The 15,214-nt window shown below is 39.5% G+C and overlaps 2 protein-coding genes across 5 annotated transcripts in view; both read left to right on the plus strand.

The window, feature by feature from the left end:
• KLC4 (kinesin light chain 4) overlaps positions 1–1,402 on the plus strand; it is a 65,367-nt gene extending 63,965 nt beyond the window's left edge. For all 3 annotated transcript variants that reach the window (XM_063302510.1, XM_063302504.1, XM_063302518.1), the window contains exon 17: positions 515–1,402. In XM_063302510.1, coding sequence (XP_063158580.1) covers positions 515–592 — 78 coding nt within the window. In that variant the 3' untranslated portion in view covers positions 593–1,402. The remainder of the gene's footprint in view (positions 1–514) is intronic.
• Positions 1,403–2,827: 1,425 nt separating this feature from the next.
• Positions 2,828–14,783, plus strand: LOC134496669 (heme-binding protein 1-like). Of its 2 annotated transcripts, none has more exons than XM_063302389.1 (6): positions 2,828–2,873; positions 6,729–6,899; positions 9,810–9,895; positions 12,723–12,864; positions 12,999–13,182; positions 13,535–14,783. In XM_063302389.1, exons 2-6 carry the CDS (start codon positions 6,755–6,757, stop codon positions 13,707–13,709), a joined length of 732 nt encoding a protein of 243 aa, XP_063158459.1. In that variant the 5' UTR covers positions 2,828–2,873; positions 6,729–6,754; the 3' UTR covers positions 13,710–14,783. The 2 variants fall into 2 exon arrangements, with proteins under 2 accessions (XP_063158459.1, XP_063158452.1); XM_063302382.1 differs by lacking the exon at positions 2,828–2,873 and adding an exon at positions 3,044–3,465.
• Positions 14,784–15,214: the final 431 nt, after the last annotated feature.

Consider the following 15,214-nt stretch of genomic DNA (forward strand, 5'->3'; position numbering starts at 1 on the left):
TAGTCGCCCCTGTCCTTTGGAACACCCTCCCTCCTGATATCTAACAGACCCTTACCTTCCTGGCCTTCTGAAAAACCTTAAAAGACTTAGCTTTTCCCACAAGTGTTGGGGTAACGTGAGGCTGGAGCAAGAAAAGTTCCTTGTGGATATGTGGGAATGTTATGGCTGGGGGCGCTGGAGGTTTTTAGGGTTTATGTTTTCTACTGTTTTTTATTGTTTTTACTATTGTTTGTGAGCCACCCAGGGTTATGTTGTGTAAGATGGGTGGCTATATAATTTTTTAAAATAAACAAACAAACCTAATTCAGGGTAGATGGAACTTAATTGTGAGGCAAGGAATTTTTTCCTTCCCCATCTTTGTGAGATACAGGTTTTACATCTTGAGGTCTAATATGCTTTGCTGGATATAGATAAATTTGAGTATGCATCAGATCTTTTTAAATGCACAATGGGAGATACAGACTTGTGCAGATTGACAGATGCAAGTTCATGAAAAAGGGGATTTGTTTTTCAGGGCTCCCAACATCTTCGAGCTGAGAGTAGAGGCTTCAGTGCAAGCAGTGTGGATCTTTCCTCTCACACCTCCAACTGAGTCTACCTGTGTTGCCATCTCAGATATTGCCTGCTTCTCTTATTATTTGGCTATTTCAGTTGCAACCTCTTCACAAGTTACCACTTTCTCGTGCTGATGTAGCTACTGTGTTGATAGAGCTCCCGTCCCTGGATGGTACTAACCAATGTGGAGCCACTACTGGATGAGATGAGGAAGCTCTCTTCAGTGATTTGTTGTGAACTTTGCAGCTTGGCTGAATGCACTTTCCAAGTTGTGTTTCGATGATTGCACAGAATGTGCTCCAAGAGCTCTTACTTGAAGTACTGGCTCTCTGAAGTACAAAGTCTTGGCTCTCCCTTAACAAGAGCTACATTTCCGCTACATAGTACTGCTGGGAAAAGTTCATCTCCAGCAGGGCTCTCATGCTTATTCCTTCAGTGCCTACCTCTAGGCGTGACTTTGATAGATTCTAGTTGCATTTATTCTTGCATTCTAATGACCCTTATCTCCCTCCTGCAGCCTTTTATGATGAAGGCCTTCCCAAATCAGAATCCTAACTCCTGGCCTTCTGAAGCAGACAGGAAGTTGGCTAGTTCTGCTTTGTGGGGAACTACTTTGTGTAAGGGACAAAGTTGGAGTATGAAGACAGACATATAGACCCTACAGAGATTGAGTATGTGTTCACACTCCAGTCTACAAGCCCTGTCCCCACCTTGGACTAATTGGCAGTGTCTGTCTTCAAAAGAATAACGGTAGCACAGAACAATGGAAACTGCCCCTGGACATATGCTACCCATGATTCACTTCTGATTGTTGTTTTAATTTAATAAAATGATCACAAGAAACAAACTTGCCAAGTGTTTCCAGTTCATTCATTTGTCTTGGATTTCTATCTTTATTGAGCAACAGCTATGACAATAGAACAAAGGGAAAGAGCAGTACTGAACACACAAAAACTGTCGTATTTGTAGTAGAGGGAGATGGGTGCACATTGCCACTTCCTTACTGAGAAGAGCAAGAATAAAAATCTGTACTTTTGAACACAAGTCATAACTGTATTTACATGAGAGTGACTGGGTGACTTTGAGCCCCTCTCTCAGCCTAACTCACCTCACAGGATTGTTGTGGGAAAAACAGGAGGCAGGATTATCAGGTATGTTTGCTGCCTTGAGTTGACCAAAATATATATAGAAAGGTGGAATAAAAATCTAGATGATGATGATGATGCTCACCCATGGTTAAAATTAGCTTATCTGAGTCATAAAACTGTGAATGACCACTAGATGGCCATGTGGCACCACTTTGTGCCATCTGGCAGTGGTCTGAATTTTTTGCAACCCAGTCATGAGTTAAACTGGTTAACCAGTTTTCTGGGTTTGCATGATACATTGCTACACAGCCTGCTTTTACATATTAGGCTAAAATGTAGTTGTGGTTCGTTTTGTGTCTGTGTGTTTTAAGGGGAGGCTAATACAAATAAAAGTCATGGTTTCTGCCAGAACCTTGGACCTTGCCTACTGCCAAAGAATACTAGGCAGTTACAGTATTGAGGCAGGTCTTTGCGGTATTGTGCTGAGTTGTGCTAACAAAAGTCCCTACAGCCAAATAAAAATTGGGTTAGGCATCGCTGTTTAACAAGCAGATACCGCCAGAAACAGATACAGCAAGAACTCAATAGATTAACGCTTCGTTAACTGATGAGTCTCCACAATGGAGAAAATCTTCATCGAGTTACAATAAAATAGAGAATATTCAAAGCACCACAAACTAAGCAGCTATATTAACGTTTTTGTAGGACGGGGTAGAAGTGTAGCTGCCGAAGTCTTTTTTAGCAGCTACAGATCCATTTGATTTTACTGCCTGCTCTGAAGCACCCTCTGAAAATTATAGGAGGAAATCCGTTTAAAAAAACACGCCGCTCTTTTTCCCCACTGCACTTTATATTTTAGATTCTGTGTTTACTTGACAACACTGCAACCCAAAGGAATCCAGAACACACTGCGTTCCAGTAATTCCTTAAATTCTTCGTCGTTTTTGATGCAAGAAATTAAAACGGCTGCCCTTCTGGCCACGATTCCTATTTCACGAGCCTGCCCCTGCCCTCGGAGATTTCCATCACAACCACAACGAGCCGCACCGCCCGAAACAAAAGGAACAGGCGGAAGCCCGGAGCTTCAATCCACCCGGGCGTGACGGCATCGGGCGCGCGCCCCCGCCCGTTTCGAGCGTGTCCTCCTTGGTCTTCCGACCCTATTTCCTTCCCTCTCCGCCGACGCAGGTGGAATCCATTCCGGATCAGAAAAGGCGCCGGAAGTGCCAGGTAACCGTCCCTTCCTCCTCTTTTCCCTATCCCAGTAGAAGAGCGGAACCCCGACGCCGTCTCCTCTTCTCTTGGACGCTGGGCGCGCTCCCTCCTTGAGCGGGGCCGGGGCCGGGGCGGGGCCTCTGTGCTGAATGATGTCAGGTTCCTCTTCCTGGTCGGCCGTAGCCCTCGTCCTTGGCAGGGATCCCCATGGCACCCAACTCCCAGGTCCCCCGAGGCGCTTTCTAGAGGTGTTGGCTTTCCTCAGAGTCGTCTCTGCGTCAGTATCTCGCCGTGCCCGCGCCCAAATCTGTCCTCTGGGGGCCGACCGGTGCCTCTCTAAGCCTTCCCTTGGCCCCCTCCCTGCCCCGCGATTAAAGGCGCCTTCTGCATCTGGCGTTGCAGTACTGTCTGTCGGAACAGTCCGTCTTGTCGCCTCCGTCGAGGAACCGTGGCTTAAAAGAAACGCTTACCGACACCTCCCTTTTCTGCGTGTGAGCGCAGACCGGCAGGAGCAAATCCATAAGGCGCAGCTTCCCCATCACTCAGTCTGCTAGCCTTTTACCTGTTGAAACTGTTACACAGGAGGTAACCAATTAAAAGGAAAAAGGTACCTGTTTTTATCTTGCACAACGTTGCCGCCGTGATATTCGCCAATATTCTAAGAGTGCATATAAAAATGAACTGTAAAAGGCAAATTGATAGTTGGTAGTAATTATAATTAAAATATCACTGATGAATATATCACATTGAGAATAACCCTATATAATTATGAAGCTCTATTTCACTATGGTAGAATTTTTTGAAAGTCTTCCTAATGTCCAAAACTTGTTGTTTATATAAAAATATTTTTTATACAATTCTTTTGGAAATTATCTTAAACAGTCAACAATAAAATGTTTATCTATTCTTAGGTCAGTACGATAGGAAACAACAGAAAGTAATATGACATAGGAAATTTCAAAGGGAGGTTCTTCTAAGATCTTTGCTAAAGTTGAGCCTAAAAACATTACTTTGATATGAATTAGCAATAAATTGTTCCCCAAAGGAAGTGAATGACAAGATGATAGTAATCATACGTGTGCTGTAATAATTCTGAGGGGTTTAAAATAATGCACAAGAGATAATGCTCATGATGAGTAAATATAGTTTCAGGATCAAATGCAACTTTTCTCTGAAAATCATTTCTATGGCACAACAGCTTATCATAGCTATTGCCTTCATGCCAGTTTGGTCTAGTGGTTAAGGTGCAGGGCTAGAAACCAGGAGACTGTGAATTCTAGTCCTGTCTTAGGCATGAAAGCCGGCTGGGTGACCTTGGGCCAGTCACTCTCTCTCAGCCAAACTCACCTGGGAAAATAGGAAGAGGAAGGAGTATTAGGTCTGTTCACCGCCTTGAGTTATTTATAAAAATAACAAAGGCAGGATAAAAATAAATAAATAAATAAAATGTTTTGCTCATCAACTTGCCAGAGAAATCTGGCTAGCCTTTGTGTGGCAAGAATTAATTGGACTAGATCCAACAAAACTCTTATGTTCCTAACCAATTCATGAATACTGCTGGTTTATTATGTGTTGACAGATTTTATTTATATATTGACAGATTATATTTAAAAAGTAATTGTATTATAGTATCTCCAATCTGCATGCATTTTATGTATTTATCATATATGCATATATACATATTTTTCATTCATTCATTCATTCTGCAGCTTATATTCTCTTAAGGCTGTGACTCCTAAACTGGGAGAGTGGCTCTAGCAGGTCCCAGGAACAACATCAGAGCTCTCTGTCCAGAAGAGTGCAGTGCTAGGAACAGCTAAGATACTGCACAGAACCCTCAAACTCGCAGGCCTCTGGTAGAGGACCCAAGGTTGAGGAAGACACATACCACCCATAGGGGTGAGAAGGGAATTTATACACACACAGACACAGACACACATATTAAAATAGATGGTGTTGGACTAGGAGGCCCAGGTTGAAATTCACAGTTGATGGTAAAGCTCATTAAATGACTTTGGATCAGTCATTATCTCACCAGAGATGAAATAGGGTGGCAAGACTTGTGTGCACTAATTTCATGGAGGAAGGCAGAATATAAGTATAACAATGAGAAATGTTTCACAACCACATGAAAAATCATATAATTCTAGAATGAAAGGGTGAAAGATGATTTGGAGATCATCTAGTCTGACCTTCGCTCAGTGCAGGATTCCAGTACTACAGCATCCCCAACAGTGGCTGTTCAACCTTTGTTTAAACATCTTCAGCAACCAAAGCAATAATTTCCATTGTTGAACAGCTCTTACTGTTACAGTTTTTTCCATGATATCCAACCAAACTAACTACCTGTTTCTTGTCCTGTCTTCTACATTATAGCCCCTCAGACACTTGGAAAACAGTTATCATGTTTCCACACTTGTCTTTTCCAGGCTAAATTTACCCAGTGCCTCAACCATCAGCTTCCTTCCTTCCTTCCTTCCTTCCTTCCTTCCTTCCTTCCTTCCTTCCTTCCTTCCTTCCTTCCTTCCTTCCTTCCTTCCTGTTTATTAGCTATCCAACTCCAATGGCCTCTGGCCGCATACAAAACTGGAAAATCAATAAAAACAGATAAAACGTTAAACTAAACAGGCAGCCCAGACTAAAACAATCTTACAAACAACAAAAATAAAACAAAATAGGGCCCCCAGAAATACAATAATACATTGATATATCAACTCCAGGCCCAGGATTAAGCGGGGTTTAAGAGCTTTCTCTTACACATTTAAAATATTTATATTGCTGCCCATAGTATGCAACATTTATTCTCACAAACAACAATATAAACCAACATATAAAAGCATAAAAACCAACACAGAAACTCCTGGCATCCCCAACACAACACATCTCCACACATCCACAAGCTACTTTACTGTGCTCCAGCCTCACACTACCCCAATGCTTGTGGGAAATGCCAGGTCTTCAAAGTTTTTTGGTAGGTTAGAGGCCTGCTGGATCTCAGCGGGAAGGGCGTTCCTTGCAGGCCCCCTATACCGTGGTTGTTTTCCTCTGGACACACACCAGTTGGTCAGTGTCCTTCCTAAAATGCAGTGTTAAGAACAATATTTTAGGTGCAGTCTGGCCAATGCAGAATAGAGCAAAGCAGTGATTTCTCTTGATTTTGATACTATACTTTTGTTTATGTAGCCTGAGATTGTATGTGGTTTTGTGGTTTGGTTCATGTTCTGTTTGTGATCCAGTGGGACACACATCCTTTCTGCATGTATTGCTGTCCAGTAGGATCCCTGGATTATATACTCACACCCTTGATTTTTCCAAATCAAATGCAGGACTTTGTCCTTGTTGAAATTCATCTTGTGGCTTGTGCCCATTGTTGTAGTTTGACAAGAACCACCTGAATTTTGAAAGTATCCTCAAAGGTTGCTATTCTCTCTTATCATTGTATCATCTGCAAATTAGATAATATATTTTCTAATCCCTCATTGAAATCATTTATAAATATGTTGAACAGGATGGTGCCTAGAAAATGGAGGAGGCACATGATATCTTTCGCTTATTTTGTGTTTAAGTTAAACCAGAAGATTGAATAGAAGGCTGTCTGGGTTCCTAAGATTTTGAAGACATTCATTTATCCTATGTGCCTTAGCTTTCCTACAGTATGACATTTACAGTAGTTTCTCTTCTGTTTTTTAAAAAGTGTTTCTGTATTAATCTCTGTTTTCCAATACCATCATAGCACCTTGAAATGTCACAATCACAGGCAAGGAAGAGGTGGCCTTCCATACTGTGTTTCTTCTACAGATGATATGGAACCATTATTCTGCTATCATGAACAACTCATGGAATATAATTTATACTGTGTTTTTTTTGCAGAAGCTGAGATGTTGGCTTGACTGAAGATGGCTTGTATTACACTTGAAGAACTAAATGAAATGGATTATGAGGTCCAGGATGAAGAACAAGAACAAGATGAAACGGAACAAAATAGGCTGTTTTCTCTGTGGGAAACAGTAGCCAACACTCATCAAGTGATGCTTCCTCAAGGCAAAAAATTGCATCTAACTTTTTATTATCTGCATATTGATATACTGTACTTGCAAAGTAGAGAGGGGGTAGAACTTTTTCATCTACAGGGCAAAGTCAATTTGTTTAAAAGATTTGATATTGATTTAAATTTATTTATTTACAGTGTTTTATCCCAATCACTACTAAAAGATACCCAGAATAACTAACAAAAATAGTAAATAACACAATTAAAATACATTCATTTAAAGCCATGATCAATAATGTATAATTAATCCAAAGGTATTACAAAATTACAAAATCAAAAATAGACTTGGGAAAAACCAAGCATTAACATTAAACCTGAAAACACAAACATTGAGCTTTAAGGAATTCCACAAAATAGGAATAGCCCTTGAAAAGTCCCAGTGAGTTTGTCAGGTCCATAAAGAAAAGAAAAGCCAATATCTGTGCAAGTGTAGTATTCAGGACATCTCAAGAGTGTCAAGGTGGTATTGCAAGTGATCCCTAAATGGATTATATGGAAAAGGTTCTTAGCCTGTTGGTATAGAACCAAGCCTTGAAGAAGGTTCCACTAAGTAGACCAGTAATCTGGAAGAACATGCTACAGCTTTGTAGATAGTTTGCAGCAGAAGGTGCTGAATGTGGTTACTAGGCCAGTAAGACCTAATTTCAAAGACTCAGACACCACTGTGTCCTCCGCAATATCAAACTGGTAGGGGAAGTAGCACTGGTAAGCCACACGGTAGCACAAAAATATCCAGCAGAGTTCTAATTGAGTCTGAAGGGTATGGGCTTAAGTAGGTGCAGTGTTGATGAGATAGACTGGTTCTGGAAATGGATGCAATACTGCTCCTTAAATCAGGAATGTTTTGGGTTTCAAGAAAGCCTGGAATGTGGCAATGCTGCAATGAAACTGTCATGTTACCAAAGCCATGCTTCTGTACCTTCATAGATCCTTCATGCTATGAAAAAGAAGAAAAACCAGTTTTCTGTATTCTGGAGAGGCAATCCTATGCTTTTCTCTAACCTGAGTTTCTGCAGGAAGTATATGAAGTATAGATACGTTGGATTCTACATGAGCTGCAGTGATATTTTGCCTCTGAGCATCTGGTCTTCAGTGTCCTGCTGCTGCTCAATTACACTGCTCGCCATCCTGAGACAATGCAGTTCATACTCATATCTTGAAATCACTATTTTGCTGCCCAGCACCACCACCTTGATCTAACTGATGGACCAAGGTGATAGCAACTTTCAAGTCATACTACATTTGCCACACCTTCAGGATGGTACAAGATCTCATGGAAGTGAGCCCAAGCTTTCAGAAATGTTAAATATATTTATTATGATCTAGGGATGAAATGAACTCATCAAACAATCTTCCACGATTATTGGACGCCCTCCCCAAATGTTTAAAAGGGACCCACGTCACAGGGTTGTTGTTGTGGGGAAAATCGGAGGAGGAAGGAGTATTAGGTATGTTCACTGCCTTGAGTTATTTATATAAAAAAAAGGTGGGATAAAAATAAATACCAGATTTTGGTGCTGTAAAAATTTGAGGGTTCTCTGACTTACAGTATATGATTTGATCCTATTCTGCTATACCTCTCTTTTGGTTTCACGTTTAAAGATTAAAAAGATGTGTTTTTTGTTGATTTTTGAAATATCTTTATATTGTAAAAATGAAAAGATCTCAGTAGTTTATGTTTCTGTATGTTATAGGACTGAGCTAATGGTATATTAATACAATATGCTATATGGGTCTTACCTTTTTCTTTTTTCCTCCTTTCATTTTAATTATAAATATTTTTAATCATATTACCACTAATTTTTGTTAGTTCATCTCACTACAATCTGTTAAATTATTTAAAAAAACCCAGTAATCTCATCTCTTTACATCAGCAAATGCTGGAGGAACTCCAGTATTGCATACTGCATTGTAGGTAGTCATTTCTTCATCTGCTGTGGTGGTTTCCTCAATAACTGATAAACTGCAGTGGATCCCCAACTTTGCATGCACTGTTCATAGAGAGGGTCTGGAAGACTTCCAAGTCACATGAGGTGGAAGGATTCCCTCAATCCCAGCAGGGGGAGCTGATGGAGGAAGAATTGGAAGAGATCTTCCCCTTCAACAGCAAGTTGCTGTCTGAGATCGTGCAGCTGGGGAATGTCTTGGTGGCAGAGTGTTTGCATTTGGTTCTCTGATGAGTACAACAGCAGTTCAAAAGGCAAATGCAGGCTGCTTTGCAACCCTATAAAGCAGGATTAAGTCAGCTACTTTAAAATCGTAGTTATACCTATCAGTATATCTGTGGAGTCATCATCAGAAAACAACATTGGTACTAAATGCCTTATACTGTATTCTTATTTACCTGTATTGTGCTTAGCTGTAAGCACTAAACACTGTGAACTAAACACTAAAAATTGCTACTTTACTACTACTAATTTTTATGACTTTGAAAAGGGAAAGGATTTTGATTTTTTGCTGCTGCAGACCAGAGACTGAAGAGAAATAGAGTGCTGTGAACTCTAGGATGGAACAAAGGAACTCCAATGTTTCTTTATTTTGACTTTTGCTGTTGCTAACTCCAGCACTGGGGTAAAGAAGAGTGGATAATCTGAGATGACCGAAGTCCAGCATCCTTATTTCTACTCCCCCCTATTTTTAGCAATTTTTTTGTCTCCAGAACCTAACACCACCCCCATCACCTCCAATTCGGATAGACTCAAGGTCTCAACCACACCTTTGTTATGCATGGTTGGAAGCTGAAACCCCTCAAATACAGAAGGCCACCTGTGCACTACTTTTCACAGTGGGCTATCCACAATAAATGAAAAGCATTTTAAGTAAAAGTTTATTTAGAAATGCAGATCTCTACAAATGTTTTCATCTTTAAAGTTAACTTTTCCCAATTTACTCTGTTTCAATAGACATGGCAGGTCCAATAGTGCAGATTACTCGCCATAGCCACATGCGAGAGCCTGTGCCCTACACTATTTTATCACAGCATGAGAAAGTGAGCACTCATATTCATGTAAATGTTTATTGCCTAACAGGCATAGAGTGCTGTTCTTGAATAATGTAATATATGTATATAGTTGATTGTCATATTTTTGTGATGGATTGAAGAACTGTAGACAGAATAAAATTGTGCAATGTTCCTGGTTCTGTTAAGTATCCATGATTTCGCCCAAACTATAGTTTTATCCATCATTAAGTTTCTACCAAATTTGTCCTTTGGATGTGATATTGCGGATGAAGCCTATTACATCTCTACTCAAAAGTAAACCTCATCATCTTCAGTAAAACTGTACAGGATTGCAGCCTCAATTGCCCACCATACAGATTATTCCAGGGTAAGGCAGCCTAATATCTTCCAAATCCTGTCAGGCAGCTTGGCCAATAGAAAAGATTTATTAAGGCTGTAGCCCAAAGGATGGTGGGTAGGAGCTGCATTATACCCTTTCCCAGCAATCCTTTTTTTTTACTCTGTTTACCTCTTCAGTTTTAGTGATGGGGATGTTCTTAAAATGTATTTTTAGCCTGTGTTAACTTTGTTTCTGCTCATTTATATAAAGAACATGCAGTGCCTTTTGGGATTCTTCTGGACCAGGGTCAGTGTAGATTGCTGACAACCATGTCTTCCTCGGAAACTTAGATTTTTTTTTTAATGGAATAATGAAAAATTAAAAAGTCGTCTCTACTTCTAGATGCTTGGCACGCAGTAGGTTTAGATTTGTAGATTTATAGTATTTGCATGGGGGTTTTGTTGTTTGTTTCTGCTTTTTCTAAGGACAGTATATATATGGTGTTGAATTGCTAAGATAAATATTAATTTTTAGTGAAGAAATGATACCTATTTCACAAAGTCTAATTTGGATTTCTGGCACAAAGTTTAGCATGTTGGGACTTTAAGAGTATTTTCTAATATCCTTGGTTTAGTCTTTCAGTTCAGTGCAGATGTAATAAACCAGCTCTGATTATTATGAGAATGAGCAGTGGTGACCCTCAAGGTTTTACTGTTTCTTCTTTCCATTCATTTGCAGGCCAGTAGAAGAAGTCAAAAACAGACATTTATATCTTGAGATTAGCTGTCAACTTTGCAGCAAGTTGTGGTTTGCTCAGATTATAGTTTGCTTCAGACAGAATTCCAAACCAGGATCAAATAATAGTTGTCATTTCATCTAAATTGATCTTGAATGTCCATTACTCCAGTCTTCAAACTTCGGCATCAGCTATAAGACTGGCATTTGTTAGACTAGCAATATAGTAAACTAATGCATAAATGTGTTTTTCTTTTATCCCTTTTTGTTTTGTTTCTCCTGAAGAAAATGAAGAGATTGGAAGGAGTTAAACTACAATGAAATATTTTCTTATAGAATCATGTATTCAATAAGACAAAGTGCTCATATTTTGATATCATTTATTGCTCTCAACCCCCCCCCCCCCGGTTTTCCTAATGACTTGGGTTAGGAAAGCTTTGCATAGAGGACTAATAAATGAAAGAGTAAAAAAGATTATACTGATTAAAGCTGCCAATTACTGTTTAATAATCTGATTCTAGTATTTATTTTAACGCTGATTTCAACTTTTAACTTGATACAAGATACTTTAACATGTAGATTTATATCAATGTCATTTCAATTTTTTTCTTGTCAATTTTACAGTGCTTGTAAATGTTTTTATATCTTGCTTTATCTATATTTTTTCTTCTATTTCTGATAATAATAATTTATTAAAGTTGCAGGCTTCCCAATTCTCAATGACTTTGGGTGGCTCACAACAGTCAAACAAAGAAAGTAGAATAAAATCAATAAAAGATAAAGATAAAAGATGGCAAGCACAATGAAATGAGGGTATCACTCTCCCTCGCCGAAGGCCTAGGTGAAGAGCCAGATCTTCACAGCTCTTCTAAACAACAGCAGAGGGGGGGCCATCCAGATCTGGGGGGAACCTCATTCCAGAGGGCAGGCACTTCTATAGAGAAGGTGTGCTTCCAGGGTTCTGAGAGAGAACATTGTTTTATCAAAGGAACTATTTAAATACAAAAAATTATATTTGTAGATGTAAGAGTAAAAATCTTGTCTCAATATGAACAAACCTTTGGTTTTCAGAATCAAATGTCTATCAAGAGGATAAAATCAAATGTCTATCAAGAGGATAAAAGTGAAGTCTTAGAAAAAAACAGGAACTGCTGATAGTCATGATAGCTCAGAAAATAAATCTGATTAGATGACATTTAAAGGCAAAACTTCTATGCGATGATCCTGTTGGCCTTTTCCTATTATCTTCTGTTCTTTTTCTAAAAATGTGAATGTCTTGAGTCTAAGGTCAAAACTATAACTCTGTTGTACCATTACTTTGATGGTTTCTTCAGACTTCAATATGGCAACTTAGCCTGCAAAAGGAATGTGGGCATGGCAAACATCTCAGAAGGGACCCTCCCTAGTTTCTTGGCTGTAAAGGTGATGGGGGAGAAATGTACTTTCAGACTTAGAAGATTGATGTCAGCCTTGTGAGGTAGTCCAGACAGGAAGCACGACCAGATGGGCTAATTCTACTTCATTATAAGGTTACATTAATAGAATCTTGTAAAGTGTACTGGAATATCAGCATTACTTATAGTTAAATATTTCCCCAAATTTCTATTTTTTCTTTTAATAAATGTGAAAAAGCTTTTATTCACATAACTTCAACATTTCCAGAAATTTTATATCACTTATAAAGACATCAAATTTGACTCCAAAAATATAATTATCCAGATTTAAAAACTCATAAATGTTGTTACACTGTTGATATTTCTTTCCCTGGCAGTAAATCACTTCTCTTCCTTCTTGATTCAGTGTGAGGAAACAACATATGAGGAACGTCTATACCCAGCTGGAAAATGGGCATGCATCACCAAAGGAGAACCCAAGTATGAGCAGAGCATGTCAATGGGTTTCATGAAACTTATAAGATATATCTGCAAAGAGAATTCTCTAGGTACATGCTGGCAGGTGCAATGGGGAGACGTAGAAGCTTACATGACCAGGATTAATGGAGTTTGGAAAAACCAGGAATGGATTTCCCTAGGTTTACCTTTCATAACTGTTATTTCTCCCTGTATTTTTATCCAGGTCGGCACCTGGGAATGACAGTGCCAGTGATCAGTGAGATCCACCTGAATAAGGAGGGTACTGAATTGGTCCAAAAAGTCATCACTGCTTATTATCTTCCTCAGGAATTTCAGCTTAATCCTCCTTTCCCCATGGACCCAGAAATCCAAATCCTAGAAAGATCACCACTTCAGGTTATCACCAGGTGGGTCCTGATGGACTTGGCCAATGTTTTACATGCCAACAGCCTTTTAAGTAGAGCAGGAATGATGAATGCCTCTCATTCTAGATAGGAGAAAGAGTATGCCTGACTGGTAAGATGATGTCTAAGTAAAAAAAAAATGCCTCTATTTATATAATGGTGAAGGGAAAGGACCTTGTGGAGAAATTGGCTGTTTGTTAGGCCAGTTATTCCCATATTTTAAAAAAGATTAGGAGCTATGCACTGATTGATAGATAGGTGGATGAGTAGGTGAGTGATGGTAGATGGGAGGGAAGCAAGATGTTAAACGTAAGATGTTTATGGGTAATTATATTATTGTTAACTTTCTGTAAAGGGAGTTTTATGGGCCAGCTACTGAGGAGACCATCCTGCAAGAGATTCACTTTCTTTGGGAGTTATTGGGCTCTACAGATAAAGTGCTCCATGAAACATACTTGGTGGCTGCATACCAGAACCCTAGTGTACCCAATCGTTGCAATGAGATATGGTTTATCCGGGGAACAGACTGAAAGCATCATGAATTTCTGACAAGATTATAATCCACTGAATCCAGTTTAGATGGCAGTTCTAGCCTGAAGGAGATGAATGCACTTCCCAACGTATTCTAGGACTGATGACCCACTCCTTTTCTTTGGGGACACTAAGAAGCTGGGTTCCGTCCTGTGATTTCAGAATTAAGAGAAAAACAAGAACATGGAAAGGTAGTATGGCTTTCTAATGTCCCCTGATGGAGTTGGCACTGGAAGAACCTGTGGATATCTGTTTCAGTGACATTGACATTTGTCCATGCACAGTTGAGTTAAAATGCATCAGGAATTGTAACTCTTCAGCAATCCACTTCTGGTATTTTAAAGGTCCTGAATTCACCTGGAAATGAATTTGAAGTGCCAGTCTGTAGCTGGATGGGACACAGGTCATAGCTTTAGTTACTTCGAGAGAGAGAATTTCATTTCTGTGCAAGAGGCCATCCCTTTTAGCCATGTATATGAGATGCTTCTAGTCAGCTCTGTTCCTTCATGGTGACATGGAGTAACTTCTGAGTTAATCTGAGTATATTCTAGAAAACCCTTGCCAGGGACAATGGCCTTGAAGGAGATCAGGAAAATCCACTTTCGTAGCATACGTACCCTCCTTTTTTCATAAGAGCGGTATCACCTGTCCCTCTGGGACCTATCCCCCAACTGGATTTGTATCTATGGATGCTTCCAGACTGTTGACTACCACTTTCATCTTTCCCTCCTTAATAGATGTTTTTCTAGTAAGAAAAATAAATGGAGGCAACAGTGGAAAAATATAGGACACTTATCAATGGAAAATGGGATTATATGGACTCCTTTTTATTCTCTTAATGAAGCAAGGTAATTGCACAATAAAAGCCTTATCTAGAAGCATCCCATCTTTTCTTGATCAAGCAGGCCTATGGCACAGTATTCATTGAGTGAGCCATATATTTGCAAGTTATAATTGGCAGCATTGTTGCATTGTGCGTTGGTTGGTTGGTTTCATGGTCAAGAAATTGCTGTCTTCTCTGAAGCAGGATGATGGCACAGAGCAAATGTGAAATAAAATCTAGCTCAAACCTCTCTGATGCTTTTTATTGACTTACGTGACATCTGATTTTGGTGATGGTTTGGCATCATTTCTTGAAAGACCAGTCCAGGAATAGTTGATATCTAAAGAACAAATGATAAGCATGCTTGTTCAAAACAGGAAAGCTAATTTCAGTACTGTGACTGTCTTCCCTTCTTAAACTACTGTGCTTCTGGAAAATACTGAATTATCACCAGAATGTTTCTTGACTTCTTACATATGTCCAGCGGAAATCAGTTGAGATCTGACTAGATATAGTCGAACTCTATCTGCAAGAGTGATAAAATGTGCTATACATTCTGTTCACCTACAGGCAGAATCAGTTCACTGTAGCTACTGATCTGTGTAACTTCCCATTCCATAACCCCTCAAATGCAATTTACAGTACTTCACTCAGTGGTAAAACGGTATGTATTACATTTTT

The sequence above is a fragment of the Candoia aspera genome, chromosome 1, assembly GCF_035149785.1.
Source record: "Candoia aspera isolate rCanAsp1 chromosome 1, rCanAsp1.hap2, whole genome shotgun sequence".
In the NCBI taxonomy this organism is placed as follows: domain Eukaryota; kingdom Metazoa; phylum Chordata; class Lepidosauria; order Squamata; family Boidae; genus Candoia; species Candoia aspera.

Bases quoted from the DNA above. Each gene is read 5' to 3' on its own strand.
- LOC134496669 (XM_063302389.1), top strand. From the start codon at position 6,755: ATGGCTTGTATTACACTTGAAGAACTAAATGAAATGGATTATGAGGTC. The intron at 9,896-12,722 runs GTGAGCACTCAT...TTCTTGATTCAG, and splicing joins TTTTATCACAGCATGAGAAA to TGTGAGGAAACAACATATGA. The intron at 13,183-13,534 runs GTGGGTCCTGAT...CTTTCTGTAAAG, and splicing joins CCACTTCAGGTTATCACCAG to GGAGTTTTATGGGCCAGCTA.